The 12,530-nt window shown below is 52.6% G+C and overlaps 1 protein-coding gene across 1 annotated transcript in view; it reads right to left on the reverse strand.

Moving 5' to 3' along the window:
* PMP22 (peripheral myelin protein 22) overlaps nt 1-12,139 on the reverse strand; it is a 377,982-nt gene extending 365,843 nt beyond the window's left edge. The window contains exons 1-2 of the mRNA XM_086930611.1: nt 11,001-12,139; nt 6,676-9,542 (exon numbers count right to left, since the gene is read on the reverse strand). Of these exons, the coding sequence (XP_086786737.1) occupies nt 6,676-9,542; nt 11,001-12,139 (4,006 nt within the window). The remainder of the gene's footprint in view (nt 1-6,675; nt 9,543-11,000) is intronic.
* Nucleotides 12,140-12,530: the final 391 nt, after the last annotated feature.

A 12,530-nucleotide genomic window follows, 5' to 3' on the forward strand; every position in this document is an offset into this window, starting at 1 on the left:
GCTACACAGAGCGAAGGACCACAATTTATAATGGTAGGCCTGGGAGACAAATGCCTTCCTGACAACAATTTGTTTGGTCTGGAGGTTGACACAAAATCAAAGTTCAAAAGATGTAACAACAATAATATAATGGAATCAATGCAGTCAAACTGTCAAATAAAGACTTAAGAGGATAAATGAACGAAGGCAATCAACTGCAAAGAATGACAATATGTCGTTAACTTTGCCAGGTTCTTTATGTAATTGTGCCGATGTACGTTTCGGTGCGTGACCTATGACAGGTCTCATCTTCCTCAGGGCACCAGTCTCCGTAGAGACAATAGTGGGGTATCTAAAAATAATAATCATGATAATACAGAATAAACATAATACGTATTTAGAGCTTCCAAAATTTGAGACAGGCTACTCAGAACAACAAAACTCAACAAGTAATCAAAGCGCAAAACACTCGGGAGGGAGGGAATTTCGAGATACAGGATAGTTTGCAACAATATACTTAGGACCAAAGTACAGAACAGGATACAAAGCATTTACAAAAATTTGAAAGAACCAAAAGACCCACAGCAGTGCAATGTGATTGATTCAAGAGCCAAAACAAAAAACTATAAAAAGGAAAAAGACATACCCATAAGAAATAATCGAATGAAGAATGAAATGGATGCATCAAAGTGTCTCAGAGTAGGATCAGAGTAGGATAAGTGACCACAGAGGAACAATCATATAGAGACCACACATTACTTGGAAGATAGATACTGGCTAATATGAGATGGATATGGCCAAACAAGGTAAGTTAGCAGCACAAAATATCTGTGACCCCGCTCCCGCCTCCCAGCTGCTCCTCCCACCCTCAGCCCCTCATACGGAGGCCACAAGGAAGTGAAGGGAGCGACCCTTGACCCTGTCACCAGGTAGGTCGCCCCCTCAGCCGTCACACCGTCCTCCTGTGCAGCTGTCCCGCTGCCACCACCGCTGTACCCAGGATCGCTGCGATTGCCCGTCCTGGGCTGCCCTCCTTGGTTTTCCTGAGCTACCCACTTGCATCTTCTGGTGCCTCTTACTGTTTCTGCCTTTACCGTTTTTTTGCCTGTGTTTCCAACCCTCATGCCCTCTGTGCCCTCTCCCCACCTGCCCCCGGTTCTCTCTCTGCTCCACCCCCTCCTGCCCCCCTTGCACTTCCCGCCGCTGCCTCCCTTGTGGCTTGCCCCCCTGGTGCCCCATTCGCCACCCCGCTCCCGCCTCCCAGCTGCTCTTCGCACCCTCAGCCCCTCACATGGAGGCCGTGCGGCGGACACGCGCAGCGGGCGTGCCAAAAACAAGTGCATCTGCGTCCGTCCGCGCGTGGGCCGCGCCCAGCACCAGAACCCATGGCCCCCGTCGAAACCAAAAAACCCGACGAAAGTATGACCCCACCACCCACCACGCACTCAACACCGGCCGACCATCTGCCTGCTACCAAGCCACTCCGAAGCGCACCCACGGACCCTTCTCCTGCCAAACCTGCAAATTCACCTGCGTCCGAAACTGCACCGCACCACCCGGACCAGGCAACAACAAAAGCCACCTCAAGTGCATCCTACTCAACACCCGCTCCGTCCACAAATACGCCGTCGAACTCTGGGACCTCCTCGACACCACAGCACCAGACGTCGCCTTCCATTCAGAAACTTGGATGAACACCTCCTCAGCCCGTGACATCGCCATAGCCATCCCGGACGGTTACAAGATCACCCAAAAGGACTGCGCCAACCAAACCGGAGGAGAAATCGCCATCATCTACAGGAACACCATCAACGTCACGACCAACTCCGAAGATGCCCTCACCACTGCCGAACACATAAACTTCCAGATCCACACCGACCCTAAGACCTCCCTCAGAGGAACCCTCATCTACAGATCCCTGGGCCCATGCACACAATTCAGTGAAGCCATTGCCGACTTCATCAGCCCATATGCCCTCGCCTCATCAGACTACATCCTCCTAGGGAACCTGAACTTCCACCAAGAGAACAACAATGACAACAACACCACCACCCTGCTCGACAACCTCGCCAACCCCGGACTCAAGCAACTGGTGAACACCTCCACTCACTACGCCGGCCACACACTCAACCCCATCTTTTCCGCTAGCAGCCACGTTGCCTTCAGCCACTCCACCGGACTCCACTGGACCGACCACAGCTGCATCCACTTCCCCTTTAAGAAGACCACATCCCACCACCGCACACAACAGATCCCCCGTAGATACTTGAGCAAAGTCACTGCAGAACAGCTGACCACATCTCTGAGCCAGAACCCTCCAATCAACACTACCGACACCAACGACACAGCCCGCAACCTCACACAGTGGATCATCAACTGCGCAGATGACCTTGCACCACTGAAAAAAACCCAGGCAACCCTGGCAACAGGAAGACAACATGGTTCACCAACGACCTCCAAGAATCAAAGAAATCCTGCCGAACCCTCAAAAAAACCTGGCGCCGCGAACAGACGACAGAAAACATGACAGCCCTCAAGAACGCCACTCGCAAACACCACCAACTGATCCAAACAAACACCAAAAAGACATCGTTCAAAGAATGGCTGGACAACAAACACACACAACAGCAAGGAACTCTTCAGCATCGTAAAAGAGCTCACCAACCCCAGCGCCAGCAGCAACGACATCACACCATCACAAGACCTCTGCAACTCCCTCGCAACGTTCTTTCATCGCAAGATCGCCGATATCCACGACAGCTTCGGCACCCAGACCCCACCCCAACCACTGAACCAATGCCCCCTACAACCACCCTCAACACCTGGACTCCCATCAGCACTGAAGACATCACCCACATCATGAACACCATCCACTCCGGCTCTCCTTCCGACCCTTGCCCTCACCACATCTTCAACAAATCCGACTCCATCATCGCACCCCGCCTCCGGAACGTCATAAACAACTCCCTCGCGTCTGCCACCTTCCCAGAGAGCCGGAAGCACGCTGAGATCAACGCCATACTGAAGAAACCCACAACAGACCCTAAAGACCTCAAGAACTTCCGCCCCATCTCCCTTCTTCCCTTCCCGGCAAAAGTCATCAAGAAGACCGTCAATAAACAGCTGACAGCATTCCTCGAGGCAAACGGCTCCCTTGACCCATCCCAGTCCGGATTTCGAGCCAACCACAGCACCAAGACCGCCCTCATCACAGCCACCAATGACATCAAAACCCTACTCGACAACAGAGAAACCACCGCCCGCATCCTCCTAGACCTCTCAGCTGCCTTTGATACAGTCTGCCATTGCACCCTAATCACTCGCCTCTACAACGCCGGGATCCGAGGTAACGCCCTGTATTGGATCACCTTGTTACTCTCCGACAGAACCCAGAGAGTCCACCTTCCTCCCTTCCGCTCAGCTGTCACCGAGATCATCTGTGGCGTACCCCAGGGCTCTTCGCTCAGCCCAACCCTCTTCAACATCTACATGAGCCCCCTCACCGCCATCGCACACAAGCACAACCTCATCCTCATCTCATACACAGACAACACCCAGCTGATACTCTCCCTCACCAAAGGCACAGCCAAATATAACCTCCGGGAAGGAATGAAAAACGTCGCAGAATGGATGAAACTCAGCCATCTCAAACTGAACTCAGACAAGACGGAGGTCCTCATCCGCGGACCATCCCCATCCGCCTGGAATGATTCCTGGTGGCCCGCAGCCCTAGGCACCGCACCAACACCCACGGACCATGCACATAACCTAGGATTCATCCTGGACTCCTCCCTCACGATGACCAAGCAAGTCAACGCCATCTCATCCTCATGCTTCAACACCCTGCCCATGCTCCGAAAGATCTTTCGGTGGATCCCCACCGAGATCAGAAAGACCGTCACCCAGGCCCTCGTGACCAGCCGACTGGACTAAGGGAACGCCCTCTACACAGGAACCACAGCCAAACTCCAGAAAAAGCTCCAGCGCATACAGAATGCATCCGCACGACTCGTCCTCGACATCCCTCGCCACAGCTACATAACTGCCAACCTGAGAGACCTGCACTGGCTTCCTGTCAGCAAAAGGATCCCCTTCAGCCTCCTCACCCACGCACACAAAGCGCTCCCCAACACGAGCCCCGAATACCTCAACAGCCGCCACAAGTTCCACACTCCAACCCGCCGGCTCCGCTCCGCCAGCCTCGCCCTCGCCAGTGTACCATGGATACACAGAGCCACCACCGGAGGAAGATCATTCTCCTACCTAGCTACCAAGACATGGAACTCCCTTCCCACCCACCTACGATTGACCCAGGCCCATCTCACCTTCAAGAAACACCTCAAGACCTGGCTCTTCCAGCAGTAGCAGCTCCCCCCTTCCATCAGCGCCTTGAGACCCTCACAAGTGAGTAGTGCGCTTTATAAATGTATTGATTGATTGATTAAATGGGATGTGTTATGCGGTGATATTAAAAGGGAATATGAGCTAAATAAGAGTAAGTACCACCAGATCAAGAGTGACACACACGTCTTACCGAGAGCTACAAGGCGGCAAGGGTGGGTATTGCCACGTGAGTCGTGTCCACTGTTTTCGCCTTAATCTTTATTTTTTCACTGTTTGTTCATATCTGAAAATAGCAGGGAAATAACGGGGCCGCCATCAGAGCGTCATCTTGTTAACAGTTCTTTGCATCAAATGAACTTGTTTTCATTAATCTGAATGGTGTTTCCATTTTGGTTGTAGGAAGCCGTCATTCACGGTGGTGTGGGGGCTGCCCATGCACCAAACTTTTCAAATGAGAAAAAGCCTGGTGCAGGCGCAATTTACAAGTGTGGAGTGAGTGAGCCCCATGCAGCATGACTCACTCACACAGGAGTTCAAGCACTTCACCTGCATACTCAGCATGGTTTAAAGAAACTCGACCCACTCCCTCCCAGGCATCAAAAACTTATTTACCAAGAAACTCTGAGAAGAGCCTGCCTGCTGCACGGACGACTGGTGTTGTGTGTGCCTGGTGGAAGCGTGCACTGACGGCTGGTGATGTGTGTGCCTGGTGGAAGCGTGCACTGATGGCTGTTGGTGTGTGTGCCTGGTGGAAGCGTGCACTGATGGCTGGTGGTGCATGTGCCTGGTGAAAGCATGGACTGACGGCTGGTGGTGTGTGCCTGTTGGAAGCGTGCACAGACGGCTGGTAGTGTGTGTGCCTGGTGGAAGCGTGCACTGACGGCTGATGGTGTGTGTGCCTGGTGGAAGCGTGCACTGACAGCTGGTAGTGTGTGTGCCTGGTTAAAGCGTGCACTCACGGCTGGTGGTGTGTGCCTGGTGGAAGCGTGCTCTGACGGCTGGTGGTGTGTGTGCCTGGTGGAAGCGTGCACTGATGACTGGTGGTATGTGTGCCTGGTGGAAGTGTGCACTGACGGCTGGTGTTGTGTGTGCCTGGTGAAAAAGCGTGCACTGACAGCTGGTGGTGTGTGTGCCTGGTGGAAGCGTGCACTGATGGCTGGTGGTGTGTGTGCCTGGTGGGGAAGCGTGCACTGACAGCTGGTGGTGTCTGTGCCTGGTGGGGAAGCATGCACTGATGGCTGGTGGTGTGTGTGCCTGGTGGGAAAGCGTGCACTCATGGCTGGTGGTGTGTGTGCCTGGAGGGGAAGCGTGCACTGATGGCTGGTGGTGTGTGTGCCTGGGGGAAAGCGTGCACTGACGGCTGGTGGTGTGTGTGCCTGGTGGAAAAGCGTGCACTGACGGCTGGTGGTGTGTGTACCTGGTGGAGGCGTGCACTGACGGCTAGTGGTGTGTGTGCCTGGTGGAAGCGTGCACTGATGGCAGGTGGTGTGTGTGCCTGATGGAAGCATGCACTGACGGCTGGTGGTGTGTGTGCGTGGTGGAAGCGTGCACTGACGGCTGGTGGTGTGTATGCCTGGTGGAAGCGTGCACTGGCAGCTGATGGTGTGTGTGCCTGGTGGAAGCCTGCACTGATGGTTGGTGGTGTGTGTGCCTGGTGGAAGCGTGCACTGACGGCTGGTGGTGTGTATGCCTTGTGGAAGTTTGCCTGGTGGAAGCGTGCACTGACGGCTGGTGGTGTGTGTGCCTGGTGAAAGTGTGCACTGATGACTGATGGTGTGTGTGGCTGGTGGAAGCAGGAGCATTCACAGCAATTGAAGAAACCAATGAAACTGACGAAGAGGGACGAGGAGAAGGGAGGGGGGAGTGCGAGCAGAGGAGCATTCACAGCATAGAAGACACAAATAACACTGACGAAGAGGGAGGGGGAGAAGGGAGGGGGAAGTGCAAGCAGAGGAGCCTGATTATAGCAATAAAAACACAGATGGCAGCTGTGTACGTGCACACGCACGTGAACACAAGCTGGAGGCCAGCAAAAGCCTCTGGTGGCACTTTTAAAAGCCACTTACTAAATGTCTCGAAGAGACAGCATGCGCTGTCTCAGGCGAGACCTAAAAATACACGGTGCTTGGCAATACTAAGTGCATAATACATATATTGTAGTGTTTATGGTATAGTATCTGTGAATGGCTGTACTAAGCACATAATAAAATAGTCTTATCTTTAAAGTCTTTTTTGGTCAAAAGACACTGTGCAGTGCTGACTATCTGCGTTACTGTACTTTGCAACTCATGCCTGTAAGAAACACACATTAAACAGTAACAGAACTGCTGGCTCGTCCAGGCTTGCTCCTACCTTGGTCAGCTGGCCTTTGGGTTGGGATGCTCGGGTGGTCTGCCTGCTGTGCATAGGGTCTGCTCCATGGCGCAGGTGTGGCAGCCTCTTGCTGCAGCTGGTGTAGTAATGGTGCTCTATAGAGGGCTGTACCTTGGTGAGGCCTCTTGCGGAAACTGTTGAGCCAAGGCCTGCTGCCACGAGTTCTACTCTGAGTCCTAAGGCTGCGGACTCTTACATAAGGGTTTCTGATCCAGACACTTTTCTGAGGCGTCTTCGTGCATTTCTTCTGCGTTCTCGTATTAGTCACTAGTATGGCTCCGTTGAAAGTACGTGGTGTGGCTTGGGACTTTGTAAAGGGCCTTCTTGTGTTGAAATGTATCGAATAGCCACCACTGCGGAGCCTCTCAGTAAGGATGTGTTTGTCAGGAGTGCAGAGGCAGACACTATTACCCAGCTTCCCACTGGGGACACTGTTACTTCGCATCACTCCAGCGTCACTTCTGGACTTCCACCTGCAACCACTATTGTTAGGCCTCACACTGGCCCCTTGGCCACCATGTTTACAAATGTCTTCATTTGTATGTATCCTGCTTCCATACAATTGTCTATTTTCTGGTCTTCCTAGAGGGTGGCTGTTGTTCGGTCTCCACATGCAGCCCCTGTTGGCAGGCTTCGTTCGTGAGTCTCCACTGCCTGATCTAAGATTCCTCTCACTCGGAACTTTTCTGTGGCGGTTGTGTAGCCTCCCCCTGGAGATATTGCAGTCTCCCTTCGAGTTACAGCCAGCTCTTTTGTTAAAGCCCCTCCCCCCTGCCCTTCCAGTACATGCACTGGTGTCTGAGAGAAAGTCATAACCCTCAGGTCTCCTCCAGGAGTCGTCTTGACGCAGCCTAAGGAAATCACCACTGTGTGTGCTACAGTCAGGCCTTCTGATGGAGTCCCTTCCCTCTTCCCTTCCAGTACAGTCACTGCTGTCCCAGAGGAAGTCAACGCCTTCAGGTCTCCTCCAGGAGTCGTCTGGACGCAGTCTAAGAAAATCACCACTGTCTTTTGAGGGGGTGGTATTGGCTGTGTCAAGCATATCGCAGAGATCACATTTGTGAGGACAATAGCGCATGCGACCATTGGCAAGCCTCCAGGAGCCACTATTGTCGGGCTTCCGTCTAGTGCTTTGTGTAGACCACTCATTAAGGCCTTTGTTGTAGACCATCCATTTAAAGTCACTAAAAGGCCAAATGCTACAATCATCCTTCTCGAAGTTTGCTACAAAGTCAGGTCTCGCTCTAGGATTTGTGCTCCCAGTCCCCTGACTAGAGCGGTTCTTGCTAGGCACTTGGTCAGACGTCCCACTTGAGCCCATGTTAGCAGGCCGGCTGGTGGAGGAAATGTCCTGCTTCTTACTACTGTCACTGTCCACCGCCCTCTTGTCAGTGTCATTCGTGTAAGGCCTCCTAGTGAACTCATTCCCACCAAAGCTAATGCCATGGTTTCCAGGTCCCCCATTAGAGTTTTTGTCAGACCAAATGCTCGATTTATCTGTTTTATCCCTCAGGCTACTTTCTTTTTTGTCATCCATCCTCTCAGGGTCAGGGTGGTCAACCTTCCCTGCAAAGTTTTTGTGGTCAGGCCTCTGGCTAGACATAGTCTTGTCAGGAATGTTGTCAAAGACATTCTTATAAGGACTCTTGCTGCAGTCATTAGTGTTAGGCCCTAAGGTAGAGGCCTTCTTGTCCCATTTCTTGTTAGAGCCATCAGGCATCCTAACGCCAGTGTTATCCGCCCATCCTCCAAAGAAAGATTTGTTGGACCATGGTCCCTGGTATTTGTAAGTAGGTCTCCAACTAATGTCAAAGAGGCCATGTTTCAGGAGTGGTGGAACATTTCTCATACGAGGATCACTCCCATAATAATTGGGAGTTCCATCATTCTCATTGGTAAACACAGGGCACAATAGTCCAGTGGGTGTGGTTGCTGGGGCACATCCAGAACTCCTACTCCCAGATCCTATGGTAGAGCCATCATTACCATTTGTATGAACAGGGTCAATAATCATATCCCTACCACTATAGCTGCTCTTGCCAGACTCTGTATGCTCGGTGCTATTAGGGCTCCTGCTAGAGTCATTGTTTTCAGGTTTCGCACTGAGATCATCACTGTTGTCAGACTTGGAGCTAAAGACTATGAAATCAGACTTCCCACTTGAGGCAACGTGGGCAGGCCCACCGCGAGCATCACTAGTGCCCCGTTGCTTAAAAGAGTCACATTTGTCACACACACGGCTAGAGCCATTCTTGCCCTGCTTCTCGTTGGAATCACTATTATCAAGCATATTGATTGAGTTATTCCAGGCCTGCTTCCGACCGGAGTTGATGTGATCAGGTCTACACGTAGAGTCCTTCTTGTCCTCCTTCTCGCTGGAGTAACTGTTGTTCGGACTAAAAAGAAAGTCATCAATGTGTTCCTCGCTGTAGCCGTTGTTGTCTGATCTACTGCTAGAGGAATTTTCCCCCTGTTTTTCAGTAGATCCCCTGTCATTAAGTCTCCTACTAGAGTCATTCTTGTCTTCTTTGTCGCTGGGGTAACTGTTGTCAGGCCTGCTATAATTTTTTATGTCTTGTTCCTCACTGGAGTCAGCCTTGTCCGGTCTACCGCTGGAGTCATTCTTATTCTGCACTGGGATACAGGCCCTATCATTGGGTCTACCACTAGCGCCATTCTTGTCCTGTTTATCGCTGGAGTCGCTGTCATCGGCCCAACCCCTAGAGTCACTGTAGTGGTTCCTACTGGGGTTACTGCCATCATGACACCTGGCTGAGACAGTGTTTTCAGGCCTTCTGCATAAGACATTGCAGTCACGTCTTTCGATACAGTCAGTGATGCCAGGCCTCTCGCTGTGATCTTTACTGCCACCTCTCTCACTACAGTCAGTGGTGCCAGGCCTCTGGCTGTGATATTTACTGCCACCTCTCTCACTACAGTCAGTGGTGCCAGGCCTCTGGCTGTGATCTTTACTGCCACCTCTCTCACTACAGTCAGTGGTGCCAGGCCTCTGGCTGTGATCATTACTGTCACCACTCTCACTACAGTCAGTGGTGCCAGGCCTCTGGCTGTGATCTTTACTGCCACCTCTCTCACTACAGTCAGTGGTGCCAGGCATCTGGCTGTGATCTTGACTGCCACCACTCTCACTACAGTCAGTGGTGCCAGGCCTCTGGCTGTGATCTTTACTGCCACCTCTCTCACTACAGTCAGTGGTTCCAGGCCTCTGGCTGTGATCTTTACTGGCACCTCTCTCACTACAGTCAGTGGTGCCAGGCCTCTGGCTGTGATCTTGACTGCCACCACTCTCACTACAGTCAGTGGTGCCAGGCCTCTGGCTGTGATCTTTACTGCCACCTCTCTCACTACAGTCAGTGGTGCCAGGCCTCTGGCTGTGATCTTTACTGCCACCTCTCTCACTACAGTCAGTGGTGCCAGGCCTCTGGCTGTGATCTTGACTGCCACCACTCTCACTACAGTCAGTGGTGCCAGGCCTCTGGTTGTGATCTTTACTGCCACCTCTCTCACTACAGTCAGTGGTGCCAGGCCTCTGGCTTTGATCTTTACTGCCACCTCTCTCACTAAAGTCAGTGGTGCCAGGCCTCTGGCTGTGATCTTGACTGCCACCACTCTCACTACAGTCAGTGGTGCCAGGCCTCTGGCTGTGATCTTTACTGCCACCTCTCTCACTACAGTCAGTGGTGCCAGGCCTCTGGCTGTGATCTTGACTGCCACCTCTCTCACTACAGTCAGTGGTGCCAGGCCTCTGGCTGTGATCTTGACTGCCACCACTCTCACTACAGTCAGTGGTGCCAGGCCTCTGGCTTTGATCTTTACTGCCACCTCTCTCACTACAGTCAGTGGTGCCAGGCCTCTGGCTGTGATCTTTACTGCCACCTCTCTCACTACAGTCAGTGGTGCCAGGCCTCTGGCTGTGATCTTGACTGCCACCACTCTCACTACAGTCAGTGGTGCCAGGCCTCTGGTTGTGATCTTTACTGCCACCTCTCTCACTACAGTCAGTGGTGCCAGGCTTCTGGCTTTGATCTTTACTGCCACCTCTCTCACTACAGTCAGTGGTGCCAGGCCTCTGGCTATGATAATTACTGCCACCTCTCTCACTACAGTCAGTGGTACCAGGCCTCTGGCTGTGATCTTTACTGCCAGCTCTCTCACTACAGTCAGTGGTGCCAGGCCTCTGGCTGTGATCTTTACTGCCATCACTCTCACTACAGTCAGTGGTGCCAGGCCTCTGGCTGTGATCTTTACTGCCAGCTCTCTCACTACAGTCAATGGTGCCAGGCCTCTGGCTGTGATCTTTACTGCCATCACTCTCACTACAGTCAGTGGTGCCAGGCCTCTGGCTGTGATCATTAATGTCAGCCCTTCTGCTCGAACCTCTCTTCTTCGCCCCTTCCATAGCGCTGCTGTTGTCCCATTGTCCGCTAGAGTCGCTGTTGGCAGCACATTCCATGTGGTCGCTGCTATTGAGACTCCCCACAGTGTCCTTGTTGTTCGTTTTAGAGTCATCCCGGCGGTGTCTCGCGGTGCACTCACTGCCGTCTGCCTTCTCACAATGTTCACTATGCGCAGTCCAATTGAGGTACTCGCTGCTGTCAGGCCTCGTGCTGCGCTCACTCCTGCCAGGGCTGTTGCTGCTCTCGCTGCATTCAGACCACTCTACGGCTCCGTTATTCTCAGGCTTCCAGCCACAGCCGACATTGCCAGGGCTCCCTCTAGAATCCGTTTTGTCAGACCTCCCTCCTCGTGTAGTGTCGTCAAGTGTCCTACGAGGGCCACTGTAGCTAAAGTCACTATTGCCAGACATTTCGATAGAGTCGTTTTCATCAGACAGGAAGTAGTCCACACTGCTGTCAGGCCTCTTCCTACCACCACTACAGATAATGGCACTGATTTCAGACCTATTGGCAATGATAGTGTTGTTAGGCGTGCTGAAACTGGGATGGCCACCATGCCTCGTGCTGCAGCCATTTTTGTCAGACCCCTTGCTGTGCTCGCTGTTAGGCGCTAAACACAAGTCGCCCCTGTCATCCCTCATGCTGCGCTCACCACTGTTCGACCTTACGGTTTCAGGCCTCTCAGTAGAGACAATATTGTCAGACTTCGGACTACAGTCCCTGCTGTCAGTCACCATACCGCAGTCTCTGTTGTGAGTCCACCAGCTCGACCCGCTACTGTCGTCCGCCATTGTGCTTTCACAGGTGCACTCGCTGCTGGAAGGCTCTCGGAAGCCATCACTGTTGTCGGCCCCCAAGCTCCACCATCTCTGGCCGTGTCTTCGGATGGAAGCTTTGATAAGGCGTCTCTTGGCCAGAGACGTCCTCGTGCGAGATCTCCTAGAGAGAGCCCTCTCGAGACTGCTCTTTCTCTGGCAGGCAGCGACATTCAGACGGATGGAACTGCGCTTCCGTTTACAAGTCATGACCTTTCAAACACTTGAAATCCCCTTGTCAGACGAATCCTTCAAAGGTTTTCTGAACGCTCTCTACCTGACAGGGTGGCCACGGTTTCTCCAGCCCCCCAGCACCCTTTACCAATGGGGTGCCACAATCTCCACCAGAAGACACCTCGAAGACTCCCCAAAGTGACAGTTGCTCTTTCCGACAGTCATTATTCTCGAATGCCTGAAGTCTGATTGGTCAGACCGAAGTGTTTACGTTCTCTTCATCCAATCAGATTGTTCGGAACTTGAAGGCGGCAGCATTCTTTGTGCCTGACAATCTGTATCCTTGAGTGGCACATCACGTTGTTTTGGGCGACTGGCCCGTGAGCTGCCTTGCGAAGGCACACTTCAAACGTGTGAACTGTCTATG

The sequence above is a fragment of the Lissotriton vulgaris genome, chromosome 7 (genome assembly GCF_964263255.1).
Source record: "Lissotriton vulgaris chromosome 7, aLisVul1.2, whole genome shotgun sequence".
NCBI lineage: Eukaryota > Metazoa > Chordata > Amphibia > Caudata > Salamandridae > Lissotriton > Lissotriton vulgaris.